We start from the raw sequence: 24866 nt of genomic DNA, 5'->3' as shown, positions 1-24866 counted from the left end.
TTTGGCAAAATTGCATAGAGTACTAGTTTCAAATGCTAATAGTTTCTTTGCTTAGATGGGTCATGCCATATATCACATACTGTATATTGGTTGCATAAATAGCATTGTTTATTTAACTGACTCATGGTTTCATGTTTCTTTAGCACTCTATCAGCAATGTAGTGTTAAATAGGTTACGTGATTCAAATATTCCCTCACCTAATCTCCAGTATCAAATCGACGGCTATATGAATTCTCCAGACACAAACCATGTTGATGCATGCTATTTATTTTGTTTACATTAGCAGTTTCTGGTAATTGGCCTATTCTAAAAGTCTGTGGATGAAAAAAGAGCATGGCAAACACTTTTTACAGTTATCCTCTAAAACTGTGATGGTTTGCAGTAATGTGACAAACGTCATCTTTGCATTGTGCCATTCTACCCAATGAAATTGTAAATGCAAAAAAAAACAAAGCAAAGATTAGTGTCACTAAACCTGTATCATAAAAGACTATGAATAAATTCTGTATTACATGCTGTTCATACTCACTCAGTCACTATGAGATTAGTTTTCTGTATTCTGCAAAAAAACCTGGTTGATCCTGCTCAATCTCCCCCTTTTGTCTAAGTCTCCAATTCAGGTAGGGATTTTGCAGAGCAGTGTTGGCAGCTCTGCACATGCTCAGTTTTCAGTGAGTTTCTATTCTGCGCATTTCCTCCCTAACACATCTGAGCAGCCCATGTGACTATAGAGTTACATATGTGGGCATATACACAGTGGTAAATGACAGTCCACTCCCTCCCTCCTCCTTCATGCCAACTAACAAGCTAAACACAATGGGAAAGGGATATTACATGTAGATTGATGGAGGCTTCACTTCCCTCTTCTTCTAAAACACAGGATGGAGGGGCATGACACAGCCTGTGACTGGTAGAAATCCACCCACACCATGTTATTGCCAAAATAATAAAGGTTTGATTTCAAATATATATTTTTATGACAATTTAAAATGGTTTATTTATATAAATTATTTATTTTTACTCTGTATTCCAAAGGTTATTTTTTATTTTGAACATGTGACCAGCAGCAGAGGACTAGAAGTTCCTCCTGCTTATGTTTTCCTACAGACAGGCTGGGAAAGAGCTAGGTCATGTGACAGCTGTATATTGATTAGAAAAAAAGGTGCTTAGATTTCTTTTTATTAAAATAATTGCAGTGCCATCATCCATATACAGAAATAGAAGGGGCAATGTAAATCAAACAGTGTGTGTTTAGTATCACCACTGTACCAATGTTGGTTGGTACAAAGTGGCTAAAAGAGGTAGAAATTGACACTTTCTTGTGTTTGGGCATTACATTTCAAGAATAAGATAGAGTGTGTACATTTCACCATGCTCTATCCCTTTAAAAACACTGCAAATAAAGAAAAACACATAATGATCTGCCAGAAAGCCCACAACATAGTGCCTTAGGCCGGCCATACATGGGTCGAATATCGAAAGAATTTTCTTTCAAAAATCTTATTTAAGAGATTTCGTTCTAATTTCCCACCATTAGTGGGCTGCAGCAACAGCAGATTTTTGTGTGGCTATCGAATTTGAGTAATCGGCCATGTTGGAATTTTTTTTAAAAACATACGATTTTCTAAACAAAGATGGGAGAATTGTGCAAGAAATGTAATCGAAAAAGAAATGCGCATGTACAACAAAAGAAGATTCCAAGCCACGAAAATTATTTTCTGTAGCAACATGAGGTGAAATTGAATGCTTGGTTGGTCGAATTTCAAAATCAATGGTGGCACCATCGGATCACAAAATGAACAAAAATTTCAGATTTTCAAAAGAAAATTCTTTCGAAATTTGACTATGTATGGCCAGCCTTAGCTGCACTGAAATCCCAGGCAGCATGATCAGCCCTGCCTGCTGGACTAAAGACATTCACTTGTTTCACACCCTTCACTGTCCTACTGCACATGCATGCATTTTTTTCCTAGCAAAACAATGCAGCTGCCTTGACCCCCAGGAGCCCGTCCACACACTTTGTGTAGGGAAATGGCATGGGGAATGTCAAAATCAAGAGTTCTGGGGCATGTTTAAGGCTGGCCATGAGTCATTTTTTTTTTCATTCAACCAGTTGGTTGAACAAAAGAAAATTACTTGATTCCCCCGTCCACACATTTGATTTGGATAAAGGAATCCCTCACGCTGAGTAATTGTAGACTTATTGAGAGACTTCTCTACTGTCAGAATACACAGATCAGCCCTGCCAGAGAAACAGGCTGGTTGTACACAAATCAATCTATTGGGGGATTGGGTGTGGGAGTGGAGCTTTGGAAGTACATTTGGGTAATGCCTAGACAGACACTTTAAGGATAGTAGGCAATAACCAGAAAAGGTTGTAGCTGCATACTGTTCTTGGAATCTTGTTTTCTAAACATATAACGTTACCGAAGAAGTTGCATTTGTAACTTTCCCCAGAGCTTAGTGCATGTGGTAAAATTCCAACTTGCAAAGAATACCCAATCACATGCAAGGAAAAAATACTTATATATAGCACTTTTGCTTCCACGTGACTGGCTGATGGAAATCAGCAAAGCTTCATCTCATTTACCAAGCTCTGGGAAAATTTCCTTGCAAAGTGAACATTTACTTTTAATAAATCAACCTCATGGTGTACTATTGTAGATCACCAACAGCAGTTCACCTAAAACACTACGCACACAGAGCGTTAGTACTTGGAAAAGGAATCTGTACAACATGATGATTTGCAAGATGATCTCCCACTAATTCATATTTACTAGAGCAATACAATTCACTGAAGGAATAAATGTTGCATTCAAAATGGGAAAAAAAGGCCAAGGTTTAGAGGGTTTATTACACAATTTACTTTGCACAGAGAATATTACAAAATTTATATACCTCTAGGGAATGATATGTAAGAAGCAAACGTGTATGTACGCTAGGTGACAGTAAGGCTATAGAAAGTGTGTTATGTTGAGAGAGCAAATTACACTTAAAAAAAGTGTAAATCAACTTCATAGTGACCTGGAACCACCGCTGCTAATGCCTGTCTCACTTGCTCTTTAGACCAGGGGCTCCCAAGTATATCAAGCAACCACCGCATAGCTCAGGTTGGCCATTCTGCTCTTGAAACCATTCTGCAGTGGTTGTAGGCTCCATGGTACCTTCTTCTGGCTCATTAACTGGCTCACTGGCACATCAAGCAGAGAAATCCTGGAGGAGCACCCACATGTAGTGCTACCCCCCTCAAGTGCCGCTGGTAATTTGGGTCCATTGCTCTTGGCCTAGCCATGTGTGAGTACCAATACATCTTTCTGTGACAAAAAAAGGGGGTTGGAATACTATAATTGTAATTATAGTTCACACCCAGTGTCCAAACACCTTAATAAGATGTACTGCCTTGTAACTAGGGCTGGGAGATTTTCTTAAAAAAAAAAAAAAAAAAATCTTCGATTCTCTTAAAAAAAACTCGATTCACGATTCGAACCTGAGGCGCTGTGGGCATGAGCTTTTAGGCGAGGCCGCGGCTTCGGCCTAGTCCGCAGCGTCCGGCCTCGCGGACTAGGCTGAAGCCGCGGCCTCACCTAAAAACTCCTTGCCCGCAGCTCTTCAGGCCCGGCGCGGTGTCAGCGCCGGTCCGGAGGCGCCGCGGGCATGAGTTTTTAGGCGAGGCCGCGGCTTCGGCCTAGTCCGCGGCGTCCGGCCGTAGCTGCAGCCTCACCTAAAAACTCATGCCCGCAGCGCCTCGGGACCGGCGCAGTGAAAAAAAAAAAATCTAAAAAAATCGATTTGCTTAAATTTTGAATCGATTTGACCTCTTAACTCGATTCAAGATTTAAATCGATTTTTTCCCCAGCACTACTTGTAACTAAACATATGTAGAGAAAAAGGAAGGGTGGTCACCAAATGGTGGAAGCAGAGCGTCCCCTGTGGATAACCAAGCAGTTAATACGGCAGAAAACTGAACTTGCTGGCTAGTTGTAAACATACTTTATTAAATAGATGGTATTATGATAAATATAAAAAATAAAAACAATGTCACACTAAAGTCACCCGGTCCAAATGTCCATGCGGATGCACACATCTAGTGCGGTACCCCGCAATAGTGTACAATGTCGAGTGTGCAACTCACATGTACCTTATGGCTACCTAAATACTCCCTACGTTGAGTGTCTCTGGTTGGAAATATATTGCCAATGATACTGACAAATGTACAGTTCCAATATGACTTTAAGATCAAAATGCAGATATCAAAAATCAATCAGCAAAAAATATGGAAAATCCTGGCTCAGGTAAGAGTCCCTTATCCAACAAGAATTGATTGATAACACCCAGTTAGTTGATTAGGGGATATGGCACTGCTAAGGAAAGTCTTAGGTCATTGTAAGGAAAAATAGAGTGTCAGTCTATATGCTGATCAGGGAGTATACGGAGCTGGCTGTGCTTACCTAGGCCTTGGATAGCCTCCCGATACATGCTTTGAACGACCTCCTTATATCTTCCACCTCGGAATAGAGGTTATCTGGTCTCCCACTGGCTCCAGTTTCTCCTTGCATTCATTGGAGACTGCAATGATTTGTGCGTTGTCTTGTATGAGAAGTAGCTCCTATGGAGTCAGATTGCAAGACTGTATGGAGCAGTTGATCCTACACGGCTTGTCTCAGCACAGATCCGCGTTGTATATAGCTGTGTAGACTGTGCAATGCCGTTAATCTGGGATTCCTAATGCCGCGTACACACGGTCGGACTTTTCGACCGGACTTGTCTGACGGACCAAATCCGGCGAACAATCCGATCGTGTGTGGGCTTCACCGGACCTTCAACGGGCTTTTCCAGTCGCAAAACTGACAGATTTTAGATTTGGAACATGCTTCAAATCTTTACGTCGTAACTCCGCTGGACCCAGAAATCCGCTCGTCTGTATGCTAGTCCGACGGACAAAAACTGACGCTAGGGCAGCCATTGGCTACTGGCTATCAACTTCCTTATTTTAGTCCGGTGTACGTCATCACGTACGAATCCGTCGGACTTTGGTGTGATCGTGTGTAGGCAAGTCCGGTCGTTAGAAAGTCGGTTGAAAGTCCTCCAAAAGTCCGTCGAAAGTTTGTCGGACTTTTGTAGCTGAAAAGTCCAACCGTGTGTATGCGGCATAAGACTCCCTAGCTGTTGCGCATGTCCATCTGGCGTCCAGTGTTTTCGCGCCGGTGACACTGTGGTGACGTCAATGCGTTTCGCTATTTTATGCGTAGCTATATCAGGATGACGTTCCGCACCTCTCCTTTGCCTTAAATACCCGGCTTGGCCCAGGAGGAGGGGACCTGTCGTAGATTTCTGTCTTAAAGTGACATTGCTGTCTTTCTTAAACTAGAGAAGTTGGCTGCATTGCTGTAATTAAGTTGATGTCAAAAGTGGAGCATTTTAGATTTCCTTATTCATAGGAAGTTACTTTCCTAATTTTCTCATATAATGCGCTTACCACTAATACAGCTAGAAATGCATAAAAACATGATAGTGTAAATTAATAAAAATTTTAAAATTAAAACATATCTGATTAGATGGAGAGATTCATATTAGCCTTCATTTCTTTAAATCAATTGTCTGATTAGTTGTTTATTTATTCCTCCAAAAAAATGGCAATTGGGATCTGAATTCAACCCCTGGGGTACAAGAACCCCAAGTTTATAGATCCACCACTCTTCTTTTTGAGGATAACTCTATCAAAGTCTCCTCTTCTGGGTGGTAACCTGAAGGCATAGATACCTTTTACCTTCATGGCATCAATTTTACCCCCATGCATTGCCTTGAAATGTTTTGCTAGGGGTTTTTTGGTTCATTTTCTTTCATTTCATTCATGTGCTCACCAATCCTTACTCATAGCGGTCTTTTAGTTTTGCCAACATAGGATTTTTGACATGGACGGGTAAGCATATAAATGACTTTTGACGTAGAGCAGTTAATCAAGTCTTTAACCACTTAAGCCCCGGAAGATTTGCCCCTTAATGAACAGGCCATTTTTTGCGGTACGGCAATGCGTCGCTTTAACTGACAATTCCGCGGTCTTGCGACACTGTACCCAAACAAAATTGACGTCCTTTTTTCCCCACAAATAGAGCTTTCTTTTAGTGGTATTTAATCACCTCTGCGGTTTTTATTTTTTGCGCTATAAACAAAAACAGCGACAATTTTGAAAAAAAAACACATTTTTTACTTTTTGCTATAATAAATTTCCAAAAAACAAAAAAAACCCAAATTTTTTCCTCAGTTTATGCCGATATGCATTCTTCTACATATTTTTAGTAAACAAAATGGCAATAAGTGTATATTTATTGGTTTGCGCAAAATAGCGTCTACAAAATAGGGGATATATTTATGGCATTTTTATTATTATTTTTTTTTTACTAGTAATTGCGGCGATCTGTGATTTTTATCTGGACTGCGACACTGCGGCAGACAGATCGGACTCTAGTGTCAAGTATGTAAAATAATACATAAAGTTAAAGTGTCCTGTATAATACACAAGACCAGTGTTGCATTTCATTCATACAAGTGAAAAAAAACAAAAAAAAACAAATCATGCAGAACTTTTTGAAATAAAGCCTCACTAAGGCCCCTTTCACACAGGCTGTCCGATCAGATCTGCCTGTCAGTTTTTGAGGTGGACCCGATCGGACCCTCCAATCTCCCTTATGGAGTGACAGATGTCAGCGGTGACATGTCCACTGACATCCTCCGCTATCCAATCCTGTCCACCAAATCCAGACGGATGGTGGTCCTATTTTCCATCCGTCTGGCGGATCAGATATGAATGGATGAAAAAGGATGGCGGTCTGTTTTCATCCGATTTCCCCATAGAGGAGAGCGAGACTGGGACCTGTCATCTGCCTGCTCAGCGGGGATCAGCAGAGCAATCCCCCATTGATGAGGGATGAGGTGGCAACCCTAGCTCTGACAGGTCTGTCTCTGCACAATGAGTGGAGACGGACCTGTCATCTGCCTGTTCAGCGGGGATCAACAGATCAATCCCCCGCTGAGCAAAACTGAGTCCGTCGGGCGGACCGCCCGTGTGAAATGACCCTAACAGTTTCTCCCTTACAAATAGCAGAACAAATAGCAGGAACAAATGGAAGCATTTTCTATATGAGACATTGGAGGCTAAGGTAAAGCCTGCCCTAGAAGACAGAGAAAAAAGTTTATTTTCTGCAATGGTACATTAATAGTATATTGGTACATAGGGAAACAGGAATTTAGATAAAAAAAAAATTGTGAACTTAGCCATTAAAGCTGTTGATACCCATAAAGAAGGTGACAAACACATGAGCCTGGAAGTTTAATCAGTGCAATAATCAGAATTCCAACACCTGCATGTGTTAACGAGCAATCATTAAACACAGGTTTGTCTATAGAGGCTTACCCAAGGAGCCTGTAAGTTAAGGCTCTTTTCACACTGAGGCGCTTTGCAGGCGCCTGTAAAGCGCCCTGAAAGAGCCGCTCAATCCACTCCAATGTGAAACCCCCGAGGGCTTTCACATTGGAGCGGTGCGCTTGCAGGATGGTCAAAAAAGTCCTGCAAGTCCTTTGCAGCGCTATAGGAGCGGTGTACTCACCGCTCCTAAAGCGCCCCTTCCCATTGAAAACAAGAGCACACAGAGAACACAGCAGCGGCCGGCGACATCACTCCTGGGGGTTACTTCTGGGTATTGCGGCTCCGGCGCTGTGATTGGCCAGAGGCGCGATGGCGTCACTCCGACGCATGCGCGCGGTAACGGCACACTCACTGAAGCAACGGCACATACGTGCTGTTGCTTCAGTTTGTGTCAGTGGGCATGTGCCGATGACGTTGGCACATGCAAATACAGGGGGTGTTTCCTAAACAGTGAAGGTTTAGGAGATATCCTGGGTAGCCTTATTATAGGTTTACTTATTATTTACTTATTATTTACTTTACTTATTATTTACTTATTATAGGTCTGTAAGGGTTTACGACCACTTTAAGAGGAATTTACAGCTTCAGCCCCTGACTCCCAATTGCCATACCAATGTAAAATGGGAAAACACAACACATTTAGCTGCACTTGTAAAATACATGCCAACACGCCTAACCAAAACAACCAACACCTAAAGAGAGGATATCCTTCTGACTGTGCCTCCCCACAGTATGGGTATAGTAGGAAGATGTAACAAAATTAGAGAGAAAATGTGGCAAGAGATGCCAACTTAAAGCTACCGAATCATAATTTTTACTGAGAAAAAAACACTTCTCCCTTCCCCAATAATAATAACTTTTTGTGGTGACACCCACCATTATATTTTATACATATTTTTTATATACAAGCATTGGAATCATTTTTTGTGGGATTCCATGGCCAGTTGTTTGTTAGTATATCTATAGTAGGAAGGAGAGCTATAAAAAAGAAAGCTAATTTACCCTGGAGCTGTTGGTGTCCAAATCTACCAGAATTGTGGAAGCCAGCGTGATGGAATCAGACTGCATGAAGTAGCACTGCTGACCAAATTACTGTATATCTGCTGTAATACTCCTGAGAAGGCCCAGGTTTGCCTACTGCTTCATGCTCCACCATTTACACTCCAGACATCTGTGGATGCTGGGTATACCCACACACCCACCATATTGCTGCCTGTTCAAGGCGACCCATGGCATAGTAGGTAGCATTGGAAATGCATCACCTGGCTTGGCAGACATGCTTCACCTGTCTGAAAAAATTGAGGGATGCCGGGCTCTTTCTGTTCCCAACTTTAAAGCAGAACATCAGTTACATACAGTAGTTACAGTACATAGTTAGTCTGGTTGAAAAAAGACACAGGTCCATCTAGTTCAACCAATAAAATTGGTTAAAAAAAGAGTTAAAATTGGAAGTTTCGCTATTCCTTCCCCCTGCCACTAATGCAAATATTTTTATATCTTTGGGGAGCAGGTACCTAGTTTTGAAAGGTACCCACTACAGCTTCCAATGGGATCATCTAGGCCAGTGGTTCTCAATTCCTGACCCACTAACAGGCCAGATTTTAAGTATTACCTTGGAGAAATGCAGACTAGAATGCTGCAATCACTGAGCAACAAATGATATCACCTGTGATGTATTTCAGTTATCTTGCAAACCTGGCCTGTTGGTGGGTCCTGAGGACAGGTGTGGAGAACCGCTGATCTAGGCTATTTTAGTGAAGTTTGGCCCCTCCTCACCGCTCGCAGCCTCCTGGGACATGTCACAGGTCCCATGAGGTTACAGGACTATTCTCAGGGTACAGCACAGTATGCACATATGGGAACAAAATATGGTTGCGCTCTAAACCCTTAACCTTAAAAAACATGATAATGAATGATCAGTTAGTGAAAACTCGAAAGAAACAGTCCCAACTAAAAATATATAAATAGTTAACTCTGTGAATAATTCAGTGACTGTAAAAAGTTCCAATGACGGTAAATCAAACTTTCAATCAAAAAATCCTTATCAAATGGTGAGTAAACCAACGTGTGAACAGTTCAAAGAACTTGGTGTGACTTTTGCTTGACAGACACCATGAATCCACCACCATAAGAAATGTGCACTTACCAGCTGCACAGACAAGAAATGCCTGTGGCTAACACCCAGCCAAGGGCTTTTTCCTCAGTAATGTTCCGACATCAGTCCAGTCACCGCATCAGAGAGGCATCTAATCCGGACCATAGCTGGACGAATCCTCCACTCCGGGCTTGTACACAACTCAATATATGATGGTACTAATGTGGCTCAGAGAGGAATAATAAAAGTGACCATAGGTAAAATCCGCTTGGTTTTATTTAAATATTAAAAACACAGATGCCAGTAAGGCGTAAATCACAAAAAGTTAAAATATGCGGCCGGCCGGCAGCAATACACACGCCTGTGCTAACAAACAACGGGACGTAGCGCGCGGTGACGTCAGTACATCGCTCCTCCCGATGCGTTTCGTCACAGTTTTGATGTCGTCATGGGGCACCAAGCGGGTTTTACCTATGGTCACTTTTATTATTTCTCTCTGAACCACGTTCGTAACATCATATATTGAGCTGTGCACAAGCCTGGAGTGGAGGATTCGTCCAACTACAGTCCGGATTAGATGCCTCTCTGATGCGGTGACTGGACTGATGTCGGAACATTACTGAGGAAAAGGCCCTTGGCTGGGTGTTAGCCACAGCCCACAGGCATTTCCTGTCTGTGCAGCTGGTAAGCGCACATTTCTTACAGTGGTGGATTCATGGTGTCTGTCAAGCAAAAGTCACACCAATTTCTTTGAACTGTTCACACGTTGGTTTACTCACCATTTGATAAGGATTTTTTGATTGAAAGTTTGATTTACCGTCATTGGACCATTTTACAGTTATTGAATTATTCACAGAGTTAACTATTTATATATTTTTATTTGGGACTGTTTCTTTGGCGTTTTCACTAACTGATCATTCATTATCACGTTTTATAAGGTTAAGGGTTTAGAGCGCAACCATATTTTGTTCCCATTTGTATTGTGTTTATTTCACTTTGTGTTGCAGCTTACTATTAGGATTTTTATTTTTCCAGCGCAGTCTTTTTTTTCTATCAGTATGCACATATGCAGTGGGGAGCCAGCTGTGAAGCTGCAGAGAGACACAGCCAGCTTCACTTAGTCAACATGGCAGAGCCAGAGACTGATAAATTGGCAAAGAACTGGCCTGGGTATGGATGGCGCCAGATCCCCGGACTGGTAAGTGTCCTTTTATTAAAAGTCAGCAGCTACAGTATTTGTACTGTAGCTGCTGACTTTGAATTTTTTTTAAATGACTGAAGATCCTCTTTAAAGTGGTTGTAAACCCAGTTAAAAAAAAAAAAAAAAGTCCTGCAAGACAAAGGCATAATGAGCTAGTATGCATAGCATACTAGCTCATTATGTTATACTCACCTGAGATCGAAGCCCCCAATGCAGTGCCTGTACACAGCACCAGCTGGCGACATTTCTTACTTCCGGGTATCGCGGCTCCCGCGCTGTGATTGGCCGAAGCCACGAAGACATCACTCCCGCACATGTGCACGGGAGCCACCGGTAACGGCACACTCACTGAAGCAAACAGCACGTACGTGCCATTGCTTCAGTACGCATGTGCTGATGACGTCGGCTCATGCAGATACAGGGGATATCTCCTAAACTGTGCAGGTTTAGGAGATATCCATGGTAGCTACAGGTAAGCCTCAGTATAGGCTTACATGTAATCAAATGTGGTCTATAAGGGTTTACAGCCACTTTAAGGTTGCGTTCATCCAGATGCCTGACTGGCACTTCTCAGCACCCTGCTCCTTCCCCCTCCCCAGCTTGGTGCTTCAGTTATCGCTGGAGGGACAGAGCAGAGAGGCGGTGACTGACAGTTACAACTCTATGTCCAGAGAAGACTAAGAACTGAGTAATCAGCGGTCATGTGATAGCTCAGTTTTCAGTTTTAGAGCCAGCAGGGGACAGCCCTGCAGCCATATTGGGGAATATGTATGGTTTTTTAAATTTATTTTATTTTATTCATTTATTAAAGGTACTTATATACCAGATGATAAACAGAAATCTTTAGAGACATAGCCGTGCTCTGGAGTGATTGTGGCACAAAACCAAATCCTAGCGAGTATTCACTCTATATAAATCTGCCTTCTTAAAGAGGAACTGCAGTCTGCTCACATAATTTGTAATAAAAACATCTTTGCCATTCTGAAGCTTCCCTCTAACCACTTTGCATATTATTTTATATATACTGTGATTCTGTACCAAATATGCTGCAGAAATCTCCCCCCACTGTGTCTGGCTGCAACCATTTTAACTGTGGGCAGCTGAAGTTGCCTGTTCACTTCCTGGATTTACACAGACACCCCTCCAGCTCTGCAGCTCTCATTGGTCCTCTTATGACTCACCCCCCTCCATTCCTGACAAACTCTCACAAGAGTGAGAGAGAGCTGTGCTTGATGTCATAAGCCTAGGCTTTTTACCAGACAAGAAACAGGAAGTGGGCTGTATAAGGTATTTACTGGCAGAAAAAAATGTTTTACTATCCAAAGTTAAAACAACAAGGACAGAAGATTTAATAGATGGGAAGATGAAAAAATTACTGAAGTTCTGCTTTAAAATACAATCCCTCCCTCCCTGCTGCTAAACAAACCTACTTTTTCACTCTCATTAACACTCTTTCATCCAGTCCTTGTCATCTCTTCTCTATTTTTAACTCTCTACTTTCTCCACCATCACCTCCACCCAGTAACTCACTCACTGCTCAAGAGATTACTAACCGCTTCCAAAAACAAGATTGATGCAATTTGCGTGGCATCTACACTGCATAAATATCTATTCCATGTAACATACCTTGTACAAATCCACCCTTAACACTTTCCTCTTTTGACCTCACTACTACCGAAGAAGTCGCTAAACTTTTCTCAGAAGCCCGCCTTACCACCTGTCTGCTGGACTCTGTTCCCTCACAACTGCTACGGTCACCCTCTTCTTCTATCCTTTGCTCGCTAACTCACATCTTCAATCCCTCCTTTTCTACTGGCACCTTCCCCTTCCATCTAAAACATGCGCTGATCACCCCATACTTAAAAAGCATTCACGGGACCCCTCCATCCTGAACAACTTAAAGGAGAAGTATAGCCAAAGCCTGTTTAGCTGTACTTCCCCTATGGTATACAGAAGTGCAATTCGTTTTGCACTCCTGTGACCCGTTTTCAGCAGAGAGTGAACTGAGGTCCGCTCTCTGCTGACGTCACCAATGTCCGACCAGGCACCACGTCATCCCAACCACAGAGTCTGGATCCGCCAGGTGCCTTGACTGACACCCTTCTCAGCCTCTCATTGAGCCGCTGAGAGCAATGTTTCCAACTTACCAGATTGAAATTTACTGACACGGCACCCAAAATTTACTGGCACAGCCAAGTTTTTACTAGCAAGTTATAAAATTACAGTTTTAAGTGCAAATTTTAGTATTTAGACTACAAACAAGTACATTATGCAATTAGCAATGTGATTTAAGGTAGATATTTAGACAAAAAGGATATTTCTTTCTTTTTTATCGATATAGTAAGTAAGCAGTTCAGGGACAGGACTCAGGAAATTGACTCTCACAGTGACACTGACAGCAGTGAGCAGCAGCACAGACAATGATGACACCTCACCGACATGACACGTTCCCTACTGAGTAAGAGTGACAGTCTCCCACTACACCAGGTGGTCCCTTCAGTCCATTTTAGTCCAAAAGGCACTGACAGTCCTGCTCCCGGTTTGCCTTGCTCCCATCCTACAGACCCGCGCACGAGGCTCTGGCCTCTTCTCTCAGCTCCCTTGCACCATGACATCACACCATACGCTCAGACACTGCCTCCGCCAGACCCACTTCTGCTGGCACTGCCCAAACACACTAAAGCAGGCCCATGGATGGTCTCAGTGGGCTCCAAATCAGAACGCGCAATTCTGAACAGTGCGTCACAGCCATGTTTTTTACTGGCAACCTTTTCCCGTCACTGGCATTTACTGGCAAAAGAAAAAGTGCCATTTTTTTACTGGCTGCCAGTAAAAATACTGACGGTTGGCAACACTGGCTGAGAGCCTGAGATGGTCCCTCTGCCCCCTCCACAGCTCAGCGCTCCAATGAGCGAGGAGGGAGAAGAGAGCTGTGACTGACAGTCTGCAGCTCTCCGCTCACGGAGCTGTGAAAACCGAGCGATCGGCGATGTTCTCTGTCTCCTCCTCTCCACTTCCACTTTTTTGTAGGGGTCCCCCTAAATTCTGTCCTTGAACCCCTCTTCTTTTCCACCTACACCTCCTCCCTTGGTCACTTGAGAAACTCCCATGGTTTTTAGTACCATCTCCATGCCGTTGACACCCAAATTTATCGCTCTACTCCTCACCTCACTCCTTCGATCTCCTCTTGTATTACCAACTTATTAACTGACATATCAGCATGGATGTCACACCACTTCGTTGAACTCAGTCTTTCAAAAACTGAGCTCATAATATTTCCCCCTGCTTGTGCCCCTCCCCTGACTTCTCCATCAAGATCAATAATACACATATCAGTCCCTCCCCTAATGCCAGGGTACTAGGTGTAATCCTGGACTTTGACCTGTCCTTTCAGCCCCAAATCGAATCGCTGTCCAAATTTTGTAGACTTCACCTCCGTAACATGTCCAAAATTTGCCTCTTTTAAATCCATTAAACCACTAAGCAACCTATTCACTTCCTTGTTATCTCTCGCCTTGACTATTGTAACTCTCACCTCACAGGCCTACCTATTTGCAGGCTATCCCCTCTTCAGTCAATCATGAGTGCTGCTGCCAGACTCATTCACCTTACCAACCATTCATTGTCCACCACCCCACTCTGCCAATCCCTCCACTGGCTTCTCATTGCCCAACGAATACAATTCAAAACATTAACAATACAAAGCCATTAACAACTCTACCCTGAGCTACATCACCAATCTTGTATCCAAATATCACCCAAACTGTCCTCTTCTCCCAAGACCGCCTGCTCTCTAGCTCCTTTGTTTCCTCCTCCTATGCTCGTCTCCAGAGCCTATTCCATCCTCTGGAACTCCCTACCCCAATCTGTCCAGCTATCTCCTACCAAACTTTTTGGTCCACTTGTAGGCAATCCCTGAAAACTCATCTCTTTAAGGAAGCCTATCCTGCCTTCAGCTAATAACCAGATCTTTTATTTCTCCCATCAATTCATCGCTCACAGTTATTACCTTTTGTTCCACCAGCCCCCTATTAGATTGTAAGCTCCCAGGAGGAGGGACCTCCTAACCCTCTAGTATTGAATTGTATTATTGCTGTATTGTCTCTCTTTATATTGTAAAGCGATGCGCAAACTGTTGGCACTATATTAATCCTGTATAATAATAATATAGCACTGTCAATTTATGCAGCTCTTTTACATATATATTGTACATGCACATCAGTCCCTGCAATCAAGAAGTTTACAATCTAAAGTCACTAACTCACATTCTTGCATACACATACTAGGGTCAATTTAGACAGGAGCCAATTAACCTACCAGCATGTCCTTGGATTTAGTTTTTTTTTCACAATTCTCTTTTAAGTCAGTTATCGAGAAAAACATGCAGCCAATGAAATCTTAGTGAAGTCAGGACTCCTGATCTGCATACGTGTTCAAATGTTGAAGTCACTGGATTACCATGAGAGCTAGGCATTTTCAGATGGAAAGGGGGCAGTGGCAGTTTATGTACAATATCTCACAAAAGTGAGTACACCCCTCACATTTTTGTAAATATTTTATTATATCTTTTCATGTGACAACACTGAAGAAATGACACTTTGCTACAATGTAAAGTAGTGAGTGTACAGTTGGTATAATAGTGTCAATTTGCTGTCCCCTTTAAAATAACTCAACACACAGCTATTAATGTCTAAACCACTGGCAACAAAAGTGAGTACACCCCAAAGTTATAATGTCCAAACTGGGCCCAGTTAGCCATTTTCCCTCCCCGGTGTCATGTGACTCATTAGTGGTACAAGGTCTCGGGTGTGAATGGGAAGCAGGTGTGTTAAATTTGGTATTATCGCTTTCACTCTCTCATACTGGTCACTGGAAGTTCAACATGGCACCTCACTGCAAAGAACTCTATGAGGATCTGAAAAAAATACTTGTTGCTCTAAATAAAGATGGCCGAGACTATGAAACTGAGCTGCAGCACGGTGGCCAAGACCATACAGTGGTTTAACGGGACAGGTTCCACTCAGAACAGTCCTTGCCATGGTCAACCAGAGAAGCTGAGTGCACGTCCTCAGCCTCATATCCAGAGGTTCTCTTTGGGAAATAGATGTATGAGTGTTGCCAGTAATGCTGCAGAGGTTGAAGGGGTGGGGGTCAACCTGTCAGTGCTCAGACCATACGCAGCACACTGCATCAAATTGGTCTGCATGGCTGTCATCCCAGAAGGAAGCATCTTCTAAAAATGATGCACAAGAAAGCCCGCAAACAGTTTGCTGAAGACAAGCAGACTAAGAACATGGATTACTGGAACCATGTCCTGTGGTCTGATGAGACCAAGATAAACTTATTTGGTTCAGATGGGGTCAAGTGTGTGTGGCGGCAACCAGGTGAGGAGTACAAAGACAAGTGTGTCTTGCCTACAGTCAAGCATGGTGGTGTGAGTGTCATGGTCTGGGGCTGCATGAGTGTTGTCTGCACTGGGGAACTACAGTTCATTGAGGGAACCATGAATGGCAACATGTACTGTGACATACTGAAGCAGAGTATGATCCCCTCCCTTCAGAGACTAAGCCACAGGGCAGTATTCCAATATGATAATGACCCCAAACACACCTCCAGGATGACCACTGCTGTGCTAAAAAAGCTGAGGGTAAAGGTGATGGACTGGCCAAGCATGTCTCCAGACCTAAACCCTATTGAGCATCTGTGGGGCATCCTCAAAACGGAAGGTGGAGGAGCGCAAAGTCTCTAACATCCACCAGCTCCGTGATATTGTCATGGAGGAGTGGGAGAGGACTCCAGTGACAACCTGTGAAGCTCTGATGAACTCCATTCCCAAGAGGGTTAAGGCAGTGCTGGAAAATAATGGTGGCCACACAAAATATTGACACTTTGGGCCCAATTTGGACATTTTCACTTAGGGGTGTACTCACTTTTGTTGTCAGCGGTTTAGACATTAATGGCTGTGTGTTGAGTTATTTTGAGGGGACAGCAAATTTACACTGTTATACAAGCTGTACACTCACTACTTTACAATGTAGCAAAGTGTCATTTCTTCAGTGTTGTCACATGAAAAGATATAATAAAATATTTACAAAAATGTGAGGGGTGTACTCACTTTTGTAAAATACTGTATTTTTGCCTGCACAGCTATTCTAAAACAGGTAAAAATCAACATTATCAATAACAAGACCATGATAACAAGACCATAACATACTGTAATCCACTGTCAATAGTAACATTAAGGGCTCATCTATTTCTTTACGGTGCGTTTACGCACATTAGGTTATAATGTGCATTGCATTAAGGCAGCCAATACAAAAATGAATGGGCAGCCAGTACACCTCAACGTGCCTAAAACTGCATATCACACTTTTTTTTTTTTTTTTAATACAATGCACTGACTACTGTGCATTGCTTTTGCGAGTTGGGGTACCAATCAAAATGAATGTCACCGCAATGCAGTAACGCATGTTACATGCGTTGCCACAACATGGAAACGTGAATCTGGCCTAAGGCTGTATTCATCAACGTGCAGATCAGATGTGTTTTGGAAGTGTTTTACATACTGTACATTACTATTTAATTCAACAAAATACATATTTTTTTTCTGAAAACCACATCAAAAGTGCAGCAAGCAGGACTATGTCGAAAGTACTGACAAAGCAAAAAGATTGTGCAGATGTGAACAGAGCATTGCTTTCAGGTCTGTCATCTCTATATATCAATATATATATATATAGATCTATATATATATATGTATAGATATATATATCTATGTATAGATATAGATCTATATATAGATATATAGATCTATATCTATATATATATAAAACAGTTTTTATATATAGTTGAAAGTACAGAAATCTTCTATATTGCTTAAAGTGTCACTTAAAATGTCCTATTCAACTTAGATGTTCTGTGACTGTCCCTGACCTCGTACAAAAACTAAAAAAAAAATAAAATAAAAAAAAACCCCACACACCACACAATACATTTGCTTAAAAATGTTAAAGGAACTCCTTCCCAAAAAATGAGAACTATGTAATGCTGCTCACAAAATAGACAAATGAACATGTCAGGATGGCCAGATCACCCATACGTCTGCAGATTGCCCGGTGTTCTTGGCAACAGAAAGCCTGAGCTGCCACGGATTTAATTATCCACAGCGATGGGCACATTTGACAGATACAGGTGGTCCAGGGAGGTGCTGTCTGCCCATATTGTGTAGGAAATCATAGATACATCAATCTGGGAGCTGTGTTCAATACCCCCTGATCTTCCAACCCACCGTAACAATAACGATCAGTTTCAAAAAGTTGGCGCTGATCCACCTGAACAACTGAAGATCGTATAAGGTCCAAACAATTAATCACATGATTAAAAAAAAAAGTCTTAATAGCAGGCGGAAACGTTTCATGTTATCATCGGTGAAAAGAAATGCAGCAAGCAATGTTTGTCGGTGTACATTTATTATGTGCAATCAATCTACTAATAACTGTAGTAATAAAACAGGATAATCAATGTTGTCATAAGTGGCGGTGTTTCCACTGACATCAAAGAGCTGATTTTAGGCTAGGTAAGACATTTTTGGGGGGATTTGGTAAGCCCAATGTTGCCATTGTTTGTGATGTTTTGGTAAAACACATGTATATTTATTGATCCAGCCATGTGCACTCTAAACACAAAGGGAAAGTGACGGGTTATAAGGAATGGGCAGGCGCTAAATCCAGGCAATGCTAAAGATCTGATGAATAGCCTAATATTAGTGATGTAGAATTAGTTATAGAATGATCCCCCCTCTCCAATACATGTCTGTACTCATCTATGTAGCCTATTACTTGCTCTGCTCTCTAACCACATAACTCCATATTAGAAAGCTCAGGCTTTGTAGTATATACACAGGCAAGCGTCCGCAGGACTACGCAGGACTGGTTACACATATGTATAAAAGTGCATGGATGCTGTGCACATGCTGCTATGGGATGTTACCTGGCTGCTGTCCGTAACCTCTGATCCCAGCTCTTCGGCTCCGCTGTCCTCAAAGCCATCCTTGTCCGCTTCCTCATCCTCGTCCCCCTGCTCCTCGTCTCCCCCGGAGTCCGTCTCCCAGGTGGAGTCACAGTCCTCCACAGTGGTGGGTTCCTTGAAGCTGACCCCATTCAGGAGGTTCCCCATTGGCAGAGCAGTGCTAGTACTGTGGCAGCCCAGCAGGGACTGTCATGTCACAGTGCGGCTGTAGCTGAGCCCCCAGGCCACACACACACACTGGCCTCCTGAGTACTGTATGTGCTGAGCTGCCACAGATAGTAGAGGAGAGAGGTGATCCCCTCCTTTATTAATCAGCCCCTGATCAGAGGAGGAGCAATAAAAGCCCTGACTGGGGATTACTCTGCCAATCCTCCCCAGTCAGCTGTCTGGACTTTCCACCCACAGTGATGTGTCCTATTGTATCCGGGAACATTGTAACAAATCAGCATTGGGGAAAACAGATTTTAGTTACACTTCCCTGGTAGGCTATTATGTCCCAGGCGTGGGGGCAAGGGGGGCAGCTGCCCTGGGTGCAGTGTTTTCCTTTGGGTTGGGGGTCCCACAAAAATAGACCGCACACGAGCCATTTCATTTACTGTGCAGTTTAGACAGTTGTTGGTGTGTGCACATCTGGAGGGACGCCGGGGATGTCCCTTTTCATATACGGCATACTTGATGTGATTGTAGCCGTATACAGCATGAGACGCTTCATCTACTATGCACATTAACCACCTCGATACCGGCATGGTGTACCAAATGCCATTCTTCAATTGGCAGCGTTCTGATCGTTTCATTTACAATTACTCGCGAATGCAACACTGGGATCAAATAGATTTCATATCCTTTTCTGAGACAGACAGAGCTTTCTTTCACAAGAAACTGTTCTCCTTACTTCCAGTTCACACCATAGAAACGCAGTCCAGATGCTTTTCCGCATGCGCGTTTTTGACGTGTTTTAATGCGTTTTTGATACTGTCCAGTGCATTTTTCCCCCCTTTTTTTAATCTTAACTTTAGGGCCGGTTCACACTACAAAAACACACTTCAGATCTTTTCCGGATGCTTTTCTGCGTGCGCGTTTTTAATGTGTTTTTGATGCGTTTTTGATGCGTTTCCAGAAGCATTTTTTTTCTTCTTTTTACCTTTTTTTTTTTTTTTTTTTTTAACTTTACTAGGGTCCAGTGCGTTTTTGATGCATTCCAGTGCGTTTTCAGTTTGTTTTTAGGGCCAGTTCACACCACATACAGTCCAGTGCGTTTTTTTCTGCATCAAAAACACATGAAAAGTAGGTTATATGGTTTTCAATGGCATAGTTCACACCAGTGCTTGCAGTTCCAGTGCGTTCCAGTTGCAGAAAAAAAAAGTAGAACATGCTGCATTTTTTCTGCACTGGACTGTACTGGAACGCTGTAAAAAGCATCACAAACTCAAGGGAATGCACCGAAACGCACCAAAAACGCACTGCAAAACACTTGTCCTTATTTAAGGTTAATAAAAAAGAGGGGGGAAAAAAAGCACTGGACTGCATCAAAAACGCATCAAAAACGCACTGGAACGCATCAAAAATGCGCATGCAGAAAAGCACCTGGAACGCATCCGGACTGCGTTTCTATGGTGTGAACTGGCCCTTAAAGCATTTTACTGCGTTACAGTACAGTCCAGTGCAGATAAAATGCAGCATGTTCTACTTTTTTTCTGGAACTGAAAAGCCCTGGAACTGACTGAACTGGTCTGAATTTTGCCACTGGAAACCATAAAACCTACTTTCCATGCGTTTTTGATGCAGAACAAAAATGCACTGGACTGCATGTGGTGTGAACTGGTCCTAAATAAGGGCCAGTTCACAACCTAGAAACGCAGTTCAAATGCGTTCCAGATGCTTTTCTGCATGTGCGTTTTTGATGCGTTCCAGTGCTTTTTTCATGCAGTCCAGTACATTTCCCCCCCCCCCCTCTTTTTTGTTAATCTTAAATAGGGACACGTGTGTTTCAGTGTATTTTTGGTGTGCTCCGGTGCATTCCAGTGCGTTTTTGATGCTTTTTACATCGTTCCAGTACAGTCCAGTGCAGGAAAAGTGCAGCATGTTCTACTTTTTTTTTCTGGAACTGGAACGCAATGGAACTGCAAGCACTGGTGTGAACTATGCAATTGAAAACCATATAATCTATTTTCTATGCATTTTTGATGCAGAAAAAAAAAACGCACTGGAATGCATGTGGTGTGAACTGGCCCTAATACAGGCAGAATGGTGTAATAACTTGTAAATAACTTTTGCGCAAACCAATCAATATATGCTTATTGGGATTTTTTTTACCAAAAATATGTAACAGAAAACATATTGGTTCAAATTGATGAAGAAATTTGATTTTTTTTTTTACTTTTTTTATTGGGTATGTTTTATAGCAGAAAGTAAAAAATATATTTTTTTTTTCAAAAATTGTCACTCTTTTTTTGTTTATAGTGCAACAAATAAAAACCGCAGAGGTGATCAAATACCACCAAAAGAAAGCTCTATTTATGGGAAAAAGAGGACATACATTTTATTTGGGTACAGCACCGCACGACCGCACAGTGCTGTTTCGTGAAAAATGGCTTGGTCGTGAAGGGGGTAAACGTTCCGGAGCTGAAGTGCTTAAATTGAAATGGTCAAGACTGAAATAAGACAAATGCCACAGCATGTTCCTTAAAGTGTTACTAAACCCACAACAGTAAAATCAGTCTGTATATGCAGTAAACCATGCTTGTTATACTCACTGTGGAATCTACGGGGTTAATCTTCTGCATTGTGTAAAAAGCCTGTATGATCCGGTCTTCTCTGATCCTCCCGTCTTCCACAGTCCCCAAATCATCTCCTTTGGGACAAGCTGCACCTGTTCAGTTTGGTGTGTATTGCTAGAGAGTTGTTTTTATATAAACAAAAAAAGTCACAAGACTGCTATAACTGCTGATGAGAAAAGGTATTTAGCCATTTTTATTTACTAAATAATTGCATTTCCATGTTCTGTGTACTGTGGGAGACCATATATAGTGAATGCAGGGTCCTGGGTTTAGTACCACTTTAAAGGAAATCTATGATCACAGCATACACTTTCATTTTATAACACCAGGGCTGTAATATCAATACAAACAAGAGTTATCATTGACAATCCAATATAAGCTTTCTTGAAAAATCTCCTCTCATATTGTGAGTTCTGCCAGTCTGCTGGCTATCTCTTTCCATAGCTTCTTGTATTCCCTGCATGTTTTGCAGCTTCTTCTGCTGTTTCGATTTGTAAGGACTACATATCCCATGGTACCTTACTGCCTGCAAGCACCGATTCCTGTACTGACTCTGCCTCCTGAACTCATCCACTCAGCATCTCTGTAGTTCAGAAGGCAGGCTCTGTGAAATGTGTGACACAGCAATGCCCACTCACAGGGCATAGTGAATACCTGTCACAGAATTCAATGAACTAAATGTGTGAGGATTTTCACAAAGTAAACATCAAGATCATTCAGGTTAATAGGTGTAGGCTAGAAATAATTGAAATACAATGTGGAATATATTATTTTACATTTTGACCACAGAAATACTTTAAAGTTAGGGTCAACAACCTGTCGTTTTCTACTCGTCGGCCACTGGCAGCCACCGGATAGATTGCAAACATGCTCTCATTTTGATGGCAGAGCGCAGAGCAGGAGGCAGCACAGTACTGAATGGAGGGGGGGAGGGGGAGCTGCCTCAGATAGCCTTTCAAGTTAACCAGCAAGTGATTGCTTGCTGAGGTGTAGGGCGGTCCTAGCAACCAATCATTAGCTTGTTAATATGAAAAGTTAAATTGTCAGCTCCTGCTCCTGCCCTACTACGTCCAGTACTGTGCTGCCTACTTCTCTCCTGTATACCTGTTGTAAGTGTAGCCAGGAGCTGGCTAAATTGCCTGCAGTGACAGTGCACACTTTGCAGCAGTTGCCATAGGGAGACTGCCCTCCCTGGCGTCCAGCACAGACTCTGTTGTAACATCCTGAATATAGAGCGAGTGAGGACTTGCAAGAGAAGGACAAATGATCTTGGGGCATGTAGTCTGAAAAGCCAAGTTTACATGGGTGCCGAATCGTTGTGGACTACAAGTTCCAGCTGGCTTGAGGTGGTTTTCAGAATGCTGGAGAGGAGATAAATAGTCTGGAGAGGAGGACTCCACCTCTGGGGACCATGGCCTTTACCTGGAAGCAGTAATTCGGACAGTCGGGCAGAGGGAGTCGGAGCTGTGAACTAAGCAGCAAGGAGAGAGAGCCTCCGGTGAGTGGGTGTGGGCACATCTGTCATTCGGCAGTGTCCGGCCGGCACGGTGACAGTCAGGAGATCATCATCTGCACCTGCCTTGCACATCCAGTTGAGTTGTGGCCTCGAGGAGAGTGCGGTCAAGCATCATCCCTGAGTACAGCGTCTGCAGGAACCTGTTGTAGGATCTCCATGTCATCCCTTGAGCTTGGTATCTTTCAAACTGGTATTTGCCCACCCTCTTTGAATCTAAACACACTGCATGCAGACACCTTTACTTTACCTTATCCATTAGAGCTCTATATGGAGACATCTACCATATATGTGTGCTACTGAATGTCTTTATCTCACTGTTACTTTGGGCCCCATCACTTGGACAGGAACATTTGAGACTTTAGTTGGCCCCCATATCTCCTAGAAACTCTCTTACACCTAGAAATTAAGGTTGTTTAATTTGGGTATAATGTGCCAGATTGCATTAAGTAATTGTGCTAGGGGGCTGAGGCGTCAGGAGGAAAAAGGTCTGACTCCAGAACTGGCCATTCTCCTACTCTTCTCTGACCTGCGGCCATAGACCGTAATTGGTCAAAGTTGTTGATTTATTGTTTAACAGGGAACTATAGTTGATCATTCATTTGTTTGTTCATATAAAGTGTATAATACTAACCTCCTTTCTTTTATCTAATCCTTTTATGTTGATCCTATCTACTGCAAGATTCTAAGTAAAACTTCAAAAACTTTAAAGCTAGGGAACATTTAATCACAGAATTCAAACCCCTTATCTTCCACAAGACCAAACTATAATAAGACATGGTGACCTTGGGAGAGATAAGTGCAAGAGGTCACCACCCACCAGAGATCAGCTGGACCCAGAGGGGATAACACTAGACACAGCAGAAGAAATACGGTAGCAAACACACTGTACCAAAGTGACATGAGCTGATGTAATAGATTATGCAAAAGGAAAACAAATACACCAAAGCAAAATAAAAAAGTCCCACTGAAAACCAAAACCAATGATCCGCAAGTTGTTTCAACAATTGCGCTTCTCCACATCTTCAGCCCTGGCCTCCAGATAATTAACTTTGACTTTCATGGTATTGAAATCCGCCCTGTGGTCTCTCTGTGTGTCCTCCAGGAAGTACACTCACTGTTCGACCTCTGTGAACCACTCCCGAAACCTGTCCAGATCCTTGCGTATGAGGCCCAATTCAGTGTGCACATGATTATCTTTTGTAGTAAGTGCAGATTGGCAGCCGTTAATGGCTTGCATAAGAGATCAGCATGAGAGTCGCCAGTCTGCAGGAGGTAGCAGCGGAAGTTCCCGCTAAGGCCTCGGTACTCACCGTATCTACTGTATGGTGAGTCGGGCCAGCACTTTTGCCCCTGGCCAAACCCTTGAAAGTGCAGGATGAAAAGATGCTGGTCCCAGTAGGAAAAGCTCACCCTGCACTGATTGGTAAGCAGAGAAAGATGCCGGAGGTGGGAGCCTCGCAACTACATGTCCACTCTCAGCGCCATCTTTGACACTGAAGCCACCGCCCCACCCAGGATCTTTGATTTCCTCCATTTTATCCAGGTAGATCTCAATCTCTAAAAGGTTGCCTTCCTCTGCTTTAAAGGAATCCCTAGTTAGGAAGTGTGAAGGCTGCCCCTGGCAACCACACGTATGCAGAGTCTAAATTACTCATCTCAGTCGCTGATCCAGGACGTAGCTTGGGATGTGACCTCACTCTAATGATCTGCATACTTGTTTCGGCCAGTGACTAACACAGTAATACATCCAAAGACAGCCAGGAAACTCAAATTTTTGGGTGGTCAGCAATTGTAGACTGCATATTTAGTTCAGCACAGGTTTCTT

The 24866-nt window shown here is 42.7% G+C and overlaps 1 protein-coding gene across 4 annotated transcripts in view; it reads right to left on the bottom strand.

Moving 5' to 3' along the window:
- OGFRL1 (opioid growth factor receptor like 1) overlaps nt 1-19159 on the bottom strand; it is a 52620-nt gene extending 33461 nt beyond the window's left edge. The window contains exon 1 of one of the 4 annotated variants that reach the window (XM_073626758.1): nt 18710-19159. In XM_073626758.1, coding sequence (XP_073482859.1) covers nt 18710-18895 — 186 coding nt within the window. In that variant the 5' untranslated portion in view covers nt 18896-19159. The remainder of the gene's footprint in view (nt 1-18709) is intronic. The other 3 variants (XM_073626757.1, XM_073626760.1, XM_073626759.1) reach the window with 3 other exon arrangements.
- Between the last annotated feature and the right edge of the window lie 5707 nt (nt 19160-24866).

Source organism: Aquarana catesbeiana, linkage group LG04 (assembly GCF_042186555.1).
Source record: "Aquarana catesbeiana isolate 2022-GZ linkage group LG04, ASM4218655v1, whole genome shotgun sequence".
Lineage (NCBI taxonomy): Eukaryota > Metazoa > Chordata > Amphibia > Anura > Ranidae > Aquarana > Aquarana catesbeiana.
The sequence above is the reverse complement of the archived record's forward strand: the minus strand, read 5'-3'. Positions and strand labels throughout refer to the sequence as shown.